Source organism: Charadrius vociferus, unplaced genomic scaffold (genome assembly GCF_000708025.1).
Source record: "Charadrius vociferus isolate BGI_N301 unplaced genomic scaffold, ASM70802v2 scaffold132, whole genome shotgun sequence".
Taxonomy (NCBI): Eukaryota; Metazoa; Chordata; class Aves; order Charadriiformes; family Charadriidae; genus Charadrius; species Charadrius vociferus.
The window spans coordinates 519,764-533,666 of NW_009647028.1; the positions used below are offsets into that span (position 1 = coordinate 519,764).

The window sequence follows — 13,903 nt, forward strand, 5'->3', positions numbered from 1 at the left end:
CCAAAACACTGACGGACTTCTCCCAGATCACGTATGGTTTCTGCGAGAAGCACAGAACTGAAGACGTGCCGGCAGTTCCCAAGCAGGAACTGCTTTGAAATCCCTTTGCTTTGAGGTTAAGATCATAACGATGAAACGTTTATCTTAATGGGAGCCACGCACTGCTCCTAGAGCAGCAGAAGAGCCCGGCTCACCCGTCACAGGCTGCAGATGAGGAGCTGTGTGTCCTCCGTCTGCTCATCTGGCAGATGGTTCAAATGCCAGTCCTTCAAATATCCGTCTGGGCTTTTGCTCGCCGCTTGCTGAACAGGAACTTGAGATGTTTGTTGCACTGTATCTTGTCCCTGGTGTGATCTAATTCCTTAATCCATCTTTCCTTTCTATGTTTCAGCTTTTGAAGTCTCCTGGAGTGCTGTGGCCCCAACCTCTGCAGGATGGACCCTGTTGTTCTCAGTTACATGGACAGTTTGCTGAGGCAGTCGGACGTTGCCTTGCTGGAGCCCCCAAACTGGCTTAACGATCACATCATCGGCTTTGCCTTTGAGTACTTTGCCAACCACCAGTTCCAAGAATTTAGCGATCAGGTTTGTTTCATCAGCCCCGAAGTGGCTCAGTTCATTAAATGTGCCCTTAGTCAGGAAGAAATAGCCATATTCCTGCAACCGCTGGACCTTCTCCACAAGAACCTGGTGTTCCTGCCTATCAATGATAACTCCAACCAGGTCGCTGGGGGCACCCACTGGAGCTTGCTGGTTTATTTCAGGGACAAAAAGTGCTTCGCCCATTACGATTCCCACAGTAAATGCAACTCTGTCCACGCCAAGCAAGTGGCGGGGAAGCTGGAGGCCTTCTTGGGCAAGAGAGGGGGCAAAGCAACCTTCGTGGAGGAGAAGGCGCCTGCCCAGCAGAACAGCTATGACTGTGGGATGTACGTGATCTGCAACGCAGAGGCTCTCTGTCAGGGATACTTCAGGGGCCGGCCGGAGCCTTTGCTGCAGCTCCTCACCCCCTCCTACATCACGCAGAAGAGATCGGAGTGGAAAGCCCTCATCACGAAACTGGCACAGAAGTGATCGAGGTACAGCTCCAGCCCGCTCCAAAAAAACTGCCTTCCCCGCCCGTGAGGCAGCACCCCCAGTGCCTGAGGGAGATGCCCATGCGCAGGATTGTCCCAAAGAAGAAGAATGTAACCCCTCCAGCATGGCTACACCCCCGCCCCCAAACACCCTCTTCCCTCCTGGAAAAGCCTTAGTCCCTTCTGGAAATCACTGGCCTTTGAACTTCTGATGAGAAAAGTCACTTTGCTTTCAAAGAAATCCTCCTCTCAATGGTGAATTTTTACACTAATTGCTGTGGCAAACCGGGTTGCTAAAGAGACTTTTCTGCCTTTGCCCAGCAGGTGACACGCCCTCGTTAGGTGGCTTTAATTGGCTACAAGCATTGCTGTTCCAAGCCAGGTTTGGCAAACGCCCCTTTAAAACCAAGCCCCCAAATGCTTTATCCTGGCTATTTCTAATTTGTGCCTCCCGCTAGCGGTGTTTGAGCAGTCCGGGAGCAGCAAGGATTTTTTACCCCTGAAAACCTGACACCGAGACGTCCGTGTCAAAAGAGCAAACTCCAAAGGAAACGCTACGATTAATTAAAGAACGGGGCAAAAAGAAAATCAGTTTGCTGCAGATAGGTGCTCCTAAGCTGAACGGCGATAGCTTTTTGGGGTTTTTTTTGTCCCCCACCCTTGCTTGCTCTTATTACAAATTACAACCTGACTCTGAACTGCTGGAAGATTAATAGGAAGCTGAGAAACCCAATCCTAGGAAAGGAAACTTAACTGAGATGAAAAGTGACACTCACTCTTTGAAGTTGGGGGTTCGTTTTTTCATTGTGATTTTAGGTTGTCTCCATTCAGGGAGGGTTCGTCAGCGCTCCCCAACCCTCGTTAGTGTTCGCTGTGCTCAGAGCCTACAAGGCGGACGCTGCTTCCTCTAACGCTAAACCAGTTCTGTTACTCGAGATAAAACACACACGGGGAGAACAAAAGGACAGAGTTTGAGGTATAAAAGCCAAAGATAACTGCAGTCTCCTTGAAGCCCAAGAATTCCTTAATACACTTCTAATCGAAACGCGTTTCCTCCTGTGCTGGATGCCGGCTGGGATCTCAGAGCCTATCCTCTCATTAAAAGACGGGCTTAGCAGTGGAGGGAAATAAAAACGAAAACAAGACGTTGTTGCAGGATAAGAAGTAATCTCTAACCGCAGGAGAAGCGAAGCGCAGGTTGCTCAGGTGGTGCGTAGCAGAGCAACCACACCCCAGCGCCCCACCTGGATCAGGGAAATCCAGGTTAAATATCCCCCTCGGAAAAGGGGGAAGGATTATTTTGAACCCGGAGCTCTTCACCCATCTCATCAGCCCCACCGGTGCATTTACCAGCACAGCACCGAGGGTGACGAACTGTAGCAAGGTCCTAAACTTCCCTTGTTGCGGGGAGGAATAGCCACAGCCCAGGCTCTCCCAAAACACCCAAGTAAACGCACATGGACAGTGGAGGGGCAAAATGAGGGTCGGGGTCGTTCCCGTCCTTCCTAGGTTGCCCAGAGCAGCCAGCGGGCCAGGGCATCCCTCTGAGCACCAGCCCTCCCTGGAAAACCCCTTCCACTGCTCCGATGGTGCCAAAATGGCATTGAGCCACTCGCCAAAGGGGATTCACGTGGGGCTTCACCGGAGCAACATCACTGCCAGAGCGGGAGGCTGCCTTTCTCCCAGGTCGGGAATAAAACTCAAACCAAACCGTGCACTTGTCGGCGTCGTCCCGTCTCTCGTGTCGGTACCCGCTAATAAGCGGTGGCTCCCACTGCCCCACGGTTTCTTGTGCGATGGTGTTGCGGCTGTCAGGGTTGTGACTCGTGGGCAGAGCCTCACATCTCCCAGCGGTTTTGCAGCCTCTTTGTGCCCTGCAAGGGGTGAAACCACGCAGAAACTGGTCTTGGAGAGCCAGCGAGCCTGGGGACAACTCCGCCAGTGCCTTGTGCGATAGTGGGGAGACCACAGGGGCTGATTTAATCTCCTAATCCTATTTTTAAGGGTCAGTTGGGGCTGGGGAGGAGCGTGGGCAGAGGGGAGGTAGGAAGGCATGATGGTGGGTGCGACGGGGGAAGCACTGGAGGAACTCGAGGGCAGGGGCTGTGCTCATCCAGGGGGCACCCCGTGCTCCTCGTCCCCGAGGGACGGGGCAGGGCTGCCCAAGCCATCAAGGTGAGCACCCAGCGACGTTTCCTGCACCCGAGGCTTTTACGTGGCATTTCTTTACACAAAAGAAAAGCAAATAAGCTCAAGAAGGGCGTCACCGGGAGAGCAAACACACACCGGCCAGGGTGGCAAACACCAGCTGAAAAACGAAACCAGAGCCTTGCAACATGCTCCCAGCAGCAGGGACCCCCCCAAGCCACCCCAGGGCTTGCCCCGGGCTCCTCCAAACCTCCAGATCAGCCAACTGCACCCATGGGTTGTCCCACCGCTGGCTTTAACCAAAGAGCCCCAAGAGGAGCTGAGGTGACCGTCACCACTGTCACAGAGCTGGCCCGGGCTCAGCATGGGGACAAGGGACACCCACGCACCTGCTTTGTATTGGGTGCTGTGCAGCACCCAAAAACCACACCAGGCTGGGCACAGGAGACCAAAAAAACCCAAATCCTAAACCTCATTTTTGGGGCCATAAGCCCCACTTTGAGCTTGAACCTGTTGAGCACCAACTTGGTTTTTTTTTAAAAAAAAAACAATCCCAAACCCTTCAAACCCATTTCGGCAGCTGCACCAGCAAAACGAGATGGGCAAGTCCCCGGTGGGGATGGGTCAGCAGCGGGACGGCGCCTTTCACCTGCCAGGTCACCCACACAGATCAGAGGCTCTGATGGCCCCGTCACACCGGGGCTTTCAAGAAGCAGCTTCGACAGTTTGGCTGGGAACATGGCCAAACCGCAGACACCCCCTCCCTGGCACCGCAGGGTGCCAAATCTCCCCAAAAAACGGGGTGACAAGCTTAAATCCAGCAATGGTGGTGACGCCGTTGTGGGGTGACACTATCCCGGTCCCCATTTAGCCAACACCATTCCATTGTAGTCTTCAATATGAGCCATTTTCATGCATTTTGCTGCGTGGCCCAGGCTGGCGCGGGGAATTTGGGTTGCTCAGGGAGGAGGAGGAGGAAACGAAGGAGGAGGAGGAAGGCTCACCCTGCCCCAGCAGGTTGGGGCTGCAGCTCAGCACCCTCCCTTAAGCATCCACTGTCCCCAGGGTGGCTCTGCCACCAGCTGGAGCATCACATCCCACAGTCTCTGCTGCCATCTAGTGAAAAAACATCTCCATCCCCTACACCCAGAGCATCCCTGGCCCTGGGTATCCTCCAAAAGTCCCCATGGTCCTCCTGCCTGAGCCAAGGCTGCACCCCCAGCCTGCTGTATGTCACCCTGCTGTGGAGAAACAATGCTGAGCACCCACCAGCATGCCCGATGGGGTGTGACACTGGGGGCCATGCAGCCCCCAGGTCCACCAGCACTGTCCCAAAGGGAGGAGAAGGCGATGCCATCCGTCCCCAAGCCCACACAAGGACAGGTCTGTCCCCACGAAATCCACGTCCTGGAGACACGGAGAGCGAAGGGGCACTGGGACAGCACAGATTCTGCGGTACCCCATTTCAGGGCTCGGAGCCCGGCCCCGCCGCAAGGATGCTGGCAGCACACAGGGACGTGCTAGAAAATCCTGGTTTTATTTTCATTTAAAAGCCATTCCGAGCCTGGAGCGAGCAGCAAGCTCTTCCCCAGGGCTCAGGGATTTGGCCCCATCAGCACTTGTAGTTCCCAAAAAATAGGAAAGAAAAACCACAATATATCACACCTGCCGCCCCAGCGCGCTCCCGGAGGAGGATGTGGGATAAATCCTGTGGCACTCGGCTCTGCGTGGTGACAAGGATAACACAAACCAGAGTACAGACACGTTCCGATCAGCGACGTTCACTGGTGACAGCTACGGGCTCCTTTCGGGACATCTTAACGAGGCAAGTGGGCCTAACGAAGCCCTGGTCCAGCACCATTCCCAGGTGCGGTCCCCAGCAAGGACGCCTGGTCTGGGGGACCCTAAAGTGCTTTGCAGACACACACACACACACACACGCACCCCGAGGTGCCCCGGTGCTCCAGGAGAGACGGGCTGGGGGCCCGTACGGAGCCCAGCGGAGCTGGGGGGGCCCCGGGCTGTACCCCCACCCTTGAGTGCTGGGGGAGCTGATGCCCCATCCCTGCAGACTGCCGGGGTTGAGGCCATTCCTCCAGCGGCAGCCCTGGGGGTACCGAGAGGGGGACGAACAGGCGGGTTCAGCCCAGAGCCACTGCCCGGGCTTCACCCAGAGCAGCAGCAACTCATCCACATTTTCGGGGGTTCCCGGTTGAGCCTAAGGTCATCTTTTAGCAAGAAAAACCCAAGTCTGGAATAAAAAACGGCACCCGTTTTAGCAGCAAGTCCAAAGTGAAGGTCCAACCGCTCGGCAGCCCCGAGCCATCATCCAATGTTACGGCGCAGCAGCGTCCTGGGGACAAAACAGGTTTCCAGTGGGACAGGGAGTTGGCACCGGTGGCCGTGAGCCGGCCAGGCGGTCCTGCCGGGAGCAGGTGCCGGTAGGAAGAGAGAAGATGCTTGGTCCCATTTTAATGGCCGAGGGAGAGCCAGGCCATGGGCAACGGCTGTGGCCGGGAGGACGCAGCACCGGGATCCATAGGCAGGGCGCCACGGTCTCGGCGTCCATCCTCAGCCAGTGCTGGGGGTAATGGTCACCTGCAAGCAGAGGGCAGCGTAAGTCAGGGTGAGCGGCTGTGGAGGCACCGTCCCCCAGCCCTGTGCCCAGGTCCCATGGGCATGAGGAAGGAGACTCCCCGATGTCCCCAACCTGAGGGAACCCACTCCTGTCCATCCCTGGCTGATGCCCGCAAGTGGCATTAGCCCCATGGCGCAGCCCAGCTCCACCTTGGTGCTTTCTACAACCAGGGAACCGGACCCAAACCCACAAGGGAAGTTTTTCCCCCGAGGGCTGAAAGTCTCAGGGACAGCAGAGATTTCCCCGGTCACTCAGACCAGCGGGATCATCTACTGCATGGGGATGCTGTGTTGGGGTCTACCATCGGCCATCCCAACAGCAGGCACAGGATAAGGGATAAAGCACCCCCGGGACATGTCACAGAGCGGAGCTGTTGCTCTTTGCGCCATACCCTTCAAGTCCTCTGCTGTGTGTGGTGTGACCCACCTGCCCCAAAGTGTCCCCGAGGGTCCCTCACCTCCTGTGCCCACGGGAGAGGTAGTCCCGGTTCAGAGAGCAGAGCTGCTGCTCCAGACGGAAGATGCGAAATGCCAGGTACGAGGAGGACACCACCAGGAGGCAGATGCTGGGAGCAGAGGAACAAGCACAAACGCTCAGTGGCTGGTGGTTGAGGCTGACGGATGTTCCCAGTGTATGCCCTGTCCTCCCCACACCGCAGCTGCCCTCAGAACACTTACAGCACGATGAAGATCTTCAGGAGTTGGTAGTCGGAGGGTCTCAGCTCTGCCACGCAGCTCTGCTCCACCTCCAGCTCCTCTTCGGTGTTTATTGCACTTTCTGAAATACAAACCAAGAGTCAGCGGCACAGCGACACTGGGCAGGTGCTCACAACCAGGAGCCTTCAAGCATCAAGTATTCCTCCCCCACGGGCTAACGCTTGCCTGCACGGTGTTACAGGCACACACCGAGGGCTCAGTCCCCTCAGCAAGGAGACCTGACCCCATCCCATCCCATCCCATCCCCAGGACCCCATCACCAACTCCCAGCCTCATGCCTGCTCGTCTGCAAGGCAGAAGTCCCCTCCACGAGGGCAGAGGATGGATCAACATGGAGGTTTACACCCAGCACCGTGTGCGGGGCAGGACACAACCACGCATCCCTGGGCTGGACGCAGCCCTCACCTGAAACTAGGGGCTCCTCGGAGGTGAAGGAGCTCTCCTTGGCGCTCAGGCTGCTGACGGAGGTCCGGTGGATGCACTGGTAGTCAGGGTCTGGTAGTGACAGTGACAGCGAAGCAGGTGACACCTTCCTCCACTTGCCCTCAGGGACGATCACCTCCTGCGGGAACAGCCCTGGGTGAGTGGTGCTGCCAGCAGTAGTTTCTCCCATGAAATTTGGGAGATATGGACTCAAACCTTATGGCATTTCCATCGAGCACCAGCTCACCCAAAACATCATCCTAAGGGGCAGCTGGTCCTCCAAGGTGGCCCTGTGGGGACGCAGGTTCCTACTGCTATAGGTGCCCTCGCACCCCACGCCTGCCCCAAATACCCATTGCTGCCTCCTTCACCCCTTGGTTTGGAGCTCAGGGTGGTGACCCATCATCCTGCAAGAGTCCCTCGCCCGCTACGTCCCTTGGAAGCACCAGGAGATGCTGCCAAACTGGATCGCTCCCAATTCACCCCTTGAAAAGGGCCTTCAACCCCTGAGATGCCACCAGCCCACAGGGGACATCCCATCTGTCACCTGGGCCAGCACGCAGGGCCACTGGCCCACAAGGACCACCCCGATTGTCACCTCCAGCACCCAGCCACAGGGCCACCAGCCCGTGGAGGACACCCTGCTCAGCGGCCCCGTACAGTGCAGCACAGCCGCAGCACCAACGGCTTCGTGGAGGGAGCAGACAGGGCCAGGCCACCCACGTTCCATGGAGAGGACACATCCCACCGGCCGGGCTCGCCAGCGCTGAGGGCAGAGCCGAGCCCCGCCATGCTCCCAAGGCCGCGGGATGCGGCCCCTCTCGTTGCTCCCGTGATGACACCGCGGTACGGCAGGTTTTTCCCCCTCCAGCCTCCCAGCTATCCCAAATGTTTTTGGGTAATTCAACCACATTTCCAGCCCATTATCCACATTCACGGCTGTGAACAGCATCGGCCGGCAGCAGCGGAGCAGCAGCGTTTTCCACAACGCTCCGAAGTTTTTCCATCTGTAAACAGACCCCCGAGACCAACCGGTCAGGTCACAGGCTCGCGCTCAGCTGCGGGCTGTCCAAATCATCCTCTTGACCCATCCGTTTTGGCCAAGTTGGGGTATGAGGATCCCAGAGGACAAGCTCCGAAGGCGACGGCCGCATCCTTGTGCGACCTTATCTCGGCAGCGAGGGGAGAGAACTGACTCCCCACCCCGCAAGTGGCTGCCGGCCGAACCTCAGCGTGCCGGGAAGGCGTTAAACCCACCGAGGGGGCCGGGTGGCCGCTCTCCTGCCCACAGGGCGAGTTCGTGGGGGTCCTTCCCTCTCCCAGAGCTGCCCTGACCCTCACCAGCGACACGGCGTCGGGCTCCTCCGTCAGCTCCTTCAAACTCAAACTCTTCTTACTGGAAACCTGGAGGGGAGAAAGAAATGGGCGTTACGGTGCTGCATCTCCCTGCTTCAACCTGAGCCAGAAAATTGAATTTTGATGTTTCTGGTGAGTCTATGAAGAGCAGCTGCTTAAAATTGCCAAGCATGGGGATTTTGTGGCCAAAGAGAAGCATCCGGCAGAGGACAGGGCACCCCATCGCTGCTTCCCACTGCCGAAAACCCTACGGGGCCACGGCTGAGCCACGGGCTCCTTGCGAGGCCTCCTGCACCAGTCTTGGCTCCGGGCAGAGAGGATAAACCATCGGGGGGGCGGTAAAAACAGGGAATATATGGGCAGAGCCCAACACATTTCAAAGAATAACTTGCCCAGTTTGGCAACGGGGCTGAGTCACCCAAATCACTGCTGTGGCACAGCCGGCACACACCCTTCCGGGCGGGGAAGGGCTCCAGCACCGCTCCCCACGTGCTTCAAAGGCAGAGAGAAGAGGAGGTCCCCGCAACCCTCCTCTCCAGCTCGAGGGCTGATGGATTTCTTTCCCCCCTCAGGCTTTTTAATTAATTTTTTTTATTATTTTTTATTTGTACCATTTTTCCTTCCCTTAAAACTTGAGATCTGGGGAAAAGGCGGCGATGTGCAGAGTGGCAGAACTAGTATTACTACCAGATTATAAATAATTCATCTACACGCCCTGGGAGAGAGCAGAAACTCCGGGCTCTGCCTCCGTCATCCGTGACCCAGAAAAGGCCACCAGCGGCTCACGGGGACAGGACACCTACACGAAACCCGGGGACGGGCTCTGCCCCGCCGGGATGCTCAGGAGCGTGTCAAGAAACAGCAATCGTCATTTTGAACTACGAAACGGGGACAAGCAGGACGGCCCTCTGCATTGGGCAGAGGCGATGGTGGGGATGCTGCAGCGTCATGAAGTGCTGCCGTTCTCAGCGGGGTCCTGCCCCTCTTCCCGTCCCTTGCTGCGGAGCAAAGATGCCGAGAAGAGGCGGCAGGGCAGCAGGGAGGGCTTTGGGAGCAGTCTGAAGCCTTCGTGGTGATGGCGAAGAGCTTTGCTCCCCGAGACGCAGCCCAAAGGGAGCTTGTGGCTATCGGAACGCGGCCGGATGTGGTGCGGAGGGTACCTGCAGGTGTGTGCAGACTCTCCTCAGGACATCGTAGACGCTGTCGCGGGAGATGAGGGACACGAAGATGTACTGTAAGAGCGAGAGAGAAGCTGCCGTGAGACATTCGCCCCCATCCCAAGTCCAGTTCCCCACAGGCAGGGGACAGGCAGAAGCCTCCTGCCCTTGAATCTCCCCTCCTTCGGGAGCCGTGTCCCCCCCTGCAGCCATCTTCCCTGCTGTTATTTTTGCAGCCTGCTAAAACCTGGACCAGATTTTTTTGGGGCCAGTTTCGCTCGGCTGCTGTCCCCACGGGGCCTCCCGCGCTCAGCCCTGAGGGATGCGGCAGCAAACGGGGCCGGGACCGACAGAAAACATCCCCACGGATCGGCACGAGGGGACACGGGCAGCGCTCACCTCGCCCGATGCGCAGAGCGGCCTGGCAACCAGATCGCTTTGAATGCCCAAATCCTACCTTGTGCCACCCCCTCCCAAAATCCTGCAGGAATAACCCCCTCCCAAAATCCTGCAGGAATAACCTCCCGCTGGCAGGCGATGGGCAACACACGCTGCTGCCAGCAGCACCCGGGCAGGCGAGGACTCGGACGCACCGAGCAGAACTACGTCAGCTCACCGCAGCCGACAACACCCAATGTGATTTAAAAGCTGGAAATGTATCCCCTTAGCCAAGTTTTCCACCAGCTCGGGTTGAACCCCAGCCCAAACCCTTCCCCTGCTCGCGTTTAAGGAGTTTAAAGGTTTTATTGGAGCCTGGCGGGGATTTGTCAGGCTCGGCCGAGTTTCACTTGGGCTTTGCTTTGCCCGGAAACAAAGTGAAATTCAGAAAGAAAAGCAAAGCCGCGGTGTTTGCCCTGGCCAGCTGCCAGCACGGAGAACCACGCTCCCTTCCCAACCCGCCCGGCGCTTTCAGCCAGGGACGGGAAGCGCTTCGTTCCCCGCTCTTCAAATCGCAGCCAGCTCGGACCGGGGCGTCCCCCGACTGCGGCGAGGCCGGGTACCGATGCTCGAAGCGCCAGCGTTACCTTTCTGCTGGAGTTGGTGGTGATGGCCAAGCCGTTGGGCAACAGCCGAGCCGTCTTGTGCTTTTTTATCAGCTGAACGGAGACCACCGGGATCACAACCTGGAGGGCAAAAAGACACAGGGATGGGCAGGGACGGGCACAGCATGAGCTCGGGGAGTTTCTTTCCCAAGGAGTAGATTTAACTCGCGTGGTAATTATGCCCCAAGCAGAGCAGCGATGCGGGGATTCGGCATTTCCCAGAGACAGCTTGGTTTTTATAAAAGGTCATGGCATTCCCCCAGCATTAATCTTGGCTCGGAGGTGGTTCCTACTTAATCAAAACAGTGGGGACACGGGGAAAGCATCGAGAGCCCCCCTTGCAAGCCCAGGGAGGGTTAAAAATTAAGCAGGATGCACTTTATGGCAGAATAACTTCGCTGAAACCCCGTACTTCCATCAGTTATTTGTTTAAAGCGGCTGATATTAATAATTCAGTTCTTCAGCCCAGTTTTAAGGGAAGTCGTCTGTCCCCAAGATCCCCATCAGCCACGAGACTTAACAGGGAAACATCAGATTGTAAATCAAGAAGAAAAGCCAAGAGACATTCAAATCTCCCCTCCACCCCTCTCCCTGCAAAACCTTTGATCTTCCTTCAAACGCCGTTGCGGCTTGTAGGAGGTTTTGCATCTGGGAATTTTAAACCAAACCAATATTTGGTTTCCCCAGGCAGATGCCGCAGGTGATGGGAGGGGGAGGCAGAGCCGCGCTCCCCTTCGCATCGGAGGCTTTTGATGCCGATTTTCGGGTGCGGAAGAGGATAAGTGGGCTGCGGCGTAGCCTGGGCTACGAGCCCTACGGGACAGGAGTCAGCTGGCCCCCACGTTACCTTGATGTCCTTCCCGAAAAGGTTTGCGTAGAAGCAGAGCCAGTTGGGGGAGATGTAAAGCCTTCCCTGGATGAGAATGTCTCTCTGGAGGGCGCAGGAGCAAACTGCAAGGCAGAGAGGGGGCCATGGCAGACGGTGTGCCGCATCCTGCCGCCCCCCGGGCCCGTCCCTCGCCGTGTCACCCACCTTTCAGCACGCTCTCCTCTGTCGGGATGTCCTTGAACAGCTTGTGGTATTGGGAGTTGTACTTGCTAGCAGCCTGAAAACGAAGGAGAGCAAAGTTATCCGGTGACCTTGCTGATAAGGAGACCCAAAAAACCCTCACCCTCCTGCGAAAAACATAAAATCTCCCTCTCCCCGCACCCGGGACCGGCGCAGCGGGGTCCCGCCGGGCTGGGGACGGCGGAGGCGAAGGGCTAGAGGAGGGTCGGATGATCCAGCACGCTGCAAACGCTGTGCCATCCTCCCAAATAAACATTTCCCTTAATATCTAGAGTTTATCTAAGGAGGCTGAGCCTCTGCGAGGAGCTTGTTTTCCCCCGGGCTCATCCGCAGGCAGTTTATTTTGCCCGACGGTTTCTCTCCTCCTCCTCCTCGAGCTCTTCCCTTATTCGGGGCACGGTGACAACACTTGCTTTGCGCCCATCGCGCCGCGCCATCCAGCTATTTATATTCCCGGTGCTTCTTCAAAGCCTGCCGGCAGCCGCGGCAGGAGGCTCGGCAGGTTCGCCCTTAAATAATTCTGTATATAAGTTAAAGGCTCCGAAGCAGTTCAACGCTTTGCATTAAATCCACTCAGTCCTCTAAGGCAGTGCTGGCAGATTTGCATCCCCTGCACCGGAGGCGGCAGTGCCCCAGACCTCGGGGTGCTCCCCGGGGACACGGCTGTGCCCCGAAATCCAAGGGACAAGACGCTTCGCCAGGATGCGGAGAGGTCCAGCGCAGCTCGAAGGGCCCCGAGGCAGCAAGGCTGGGTCGCAGGCAGCACCGCAGGCAGAACCTTCCTGCCCACAGTGACAAGGTCACCTTTGCTCCGCGCACCTTGTCACCGGATGAGCTGGGCCATAAGAGGATCAAGGCTGCGCATCACCTGGGGTCGGCTTAGGCACCCCCATGGAGAGACGCTGGGATGGTGGGGGTGCCGGTGGGAGCATTTCAGGGGGACACGGAGGGACATGGGGGGCGGCTGTGGCAACACCTTCAAGCCACCACCAAGAAACACCGCCTGGCCGCAGCACAAACCCATTGCCAACCCCATAACTCTCCCCGATGCCTCTGAATAATCAGCAAAATGTTCTTCTCCTCGATCTTTTTCAGGGGAAAAGGCAAAACACCTCCTCTCTCCACTTCTTCCTCTTCCAGAGCATCTCTTGTTTGTAGACAGACAGTAAAGCTGCTTTGGGCACGATTTGAACAACCAAAAAGGTAGAAATGGAGGGGAACGGAGCTGCTTGCATGCAGGATTTCCAATTTTTTCCTTTGTTCTGGATGGAAAATCCCAAAAGCGTTGGCAGGGCAGATCACTGGCCACACGAAACAACCATCGGCTCCCCTGAAACTGCAGGAAAGGAGCCTCTGCTCTGCAGGAGCCACCCACGGCGTCACCTCCAGCTCCCACAGCCCACGTTTGAGATCCCGGGTGGGCTCCTCCGTAGCAAACAGCCAGGGTCAGGCTACAAGGAACCAGCCCGTTTGCTCACAAAGCCAAAGACTTACCACTTCTCGGTGGCATTTCTTGATGTCTTCATCCTTCAGGGCTTCATTCAGGTGGAGGCTGGAAGGAAAAATAATAATTAGGTAAGTGAAGAGTCCCAGCTCTCTCACCTGCTCCTGAAAACACGTGTGGTGCAAGAAGAGATGTGCCAAGATGCAGAGGATTGAAGAGAGACCATGAGAAGCCACATTTCGGATGTCTCGGTGATTTAGCGTAGTGGTGGAGGCACCAGCACCAGGGTGCCTGTACCCAAAACACACCCCGGCACCCAGGGAAGGAGGAGCTGGCGATGGGCACCTTCGGCCGGGTCAAGGTTTCCCCAGGGAAAGGACAAATGGGAATTTGGGAACATGCTGGGGCAGGAAGACGGACTCGGCTTTGGCGGGGCACGGAGACATCCACGGGCATCCATCACGCAGGTGAAGACAGAAACCAGAGAGACAGGGAAATCCTCCCAACAACTTCAGCAGCGGGAATATCGGACGCCTTCCCCAAACCCCTCTCCCTGCTTTTATAGACCCAATATTTGAGGTCGAAACCAAAGAGGGGATCTCCTGTGCCCACCCCTATCTGGGGGCTCGGAGGCAGCGGGGGTGATGCAGGAGGTCGCAACAGGAGGAGAAAAAAAGAGCAAATACTCGACCGCAGACCCCGGGACGCTGCCCCTCACCTGCCGTCGAGGGAATCCAAACTCTTCTCCTTGTGGGATGCCTCCAGCTTCTCACGGCCGTGCATGGGCTCGGGGCTCTTCAGGGGAGCTGCTTTTTCATGCATCAGCTTGGCGCT

The 13,903-nt window shown here is 57.1% G+C and overlaps 2 protein-coding genes across 2 annotated transcripts; one reads left to right on the forward strand and one right to left on the reverse strand.

Moving 5' to 3' along the window:
• Positions 1 to 434: 434 nt before the first annotated feature.
• SENP8 (SUMO/sentrin specific peptidase family member 8) lies at positions 435 to 1,073 on the forward strand. The gene has a single exon (XM_009895549.1). It carries the CDS (start codon positions 435 to 437, stop codon positions 1,071 to 1,073), a length of 639 nt encoding a protein of 212 aa, XP_009893851.1.
• Positions 1,074 to 6,314: 5,241 nt separating this feature from the next.
• GRAMD2 (GRAM domain containing 2) lies at positions 6,315 to 13,891 on the reverse strand. The gene is made up of 10 exons (XM_009895550.1): positions 13,788 to 13,891; positions 13,120 to 13,177; positions 11,590 to 11,662; positions 11,404 to 11,507; positions 10,539 to 10,637; positions 9,517 to 9,588; positions 8,342 to 8,404; positions 6,983 to 7,139; positions 6,539 to 6,638; positions 6,315 to 6,426 (listed from the first exon to the last, which is right to left on the reverse strand). The coding sequence occupies exons 1-10, from the start codon at positions 13,889 to 13,891 to the stop codon at positions 6,315 to 6,317; spliced, it is 942 nt and encodes a 313-aa protein (XP_009893852.1).
• Between the last annotated feature and the right edge of the window lie 12 nt (positions 13,892 to 13,903).

Coding starts and splice junctions, on each gene's coding strand:
- SENP8 (XM_009895549.1), top strand. CDS start 435: ATGGACCCTGTTGTTCTCAGTTACATGGACAGTTTGCTGAGGCAGTCG.
- GRAMD2 (XM_009895550.1), bottom strand. CDS start 13,891: ATGCATGAAAAAGCAGCTCCCCTGAAGAGCCCCGAGCCCATGCACGGC. Junction 13,178..13,787: donor TTGGATTCCCTCGACGGCAG/GTGAGGGGCAGC, acceptor TTTTCCTTCCAG/CCTCCACCTGAATGAAGCCC. Junction 6,639..6,982: donor CGAGGAGCCCCTAGTTTCAG/GTGAGGGCTGCG, acceptor TTTGTATTTCAG/AAAGTGCAATAAACACCGAA.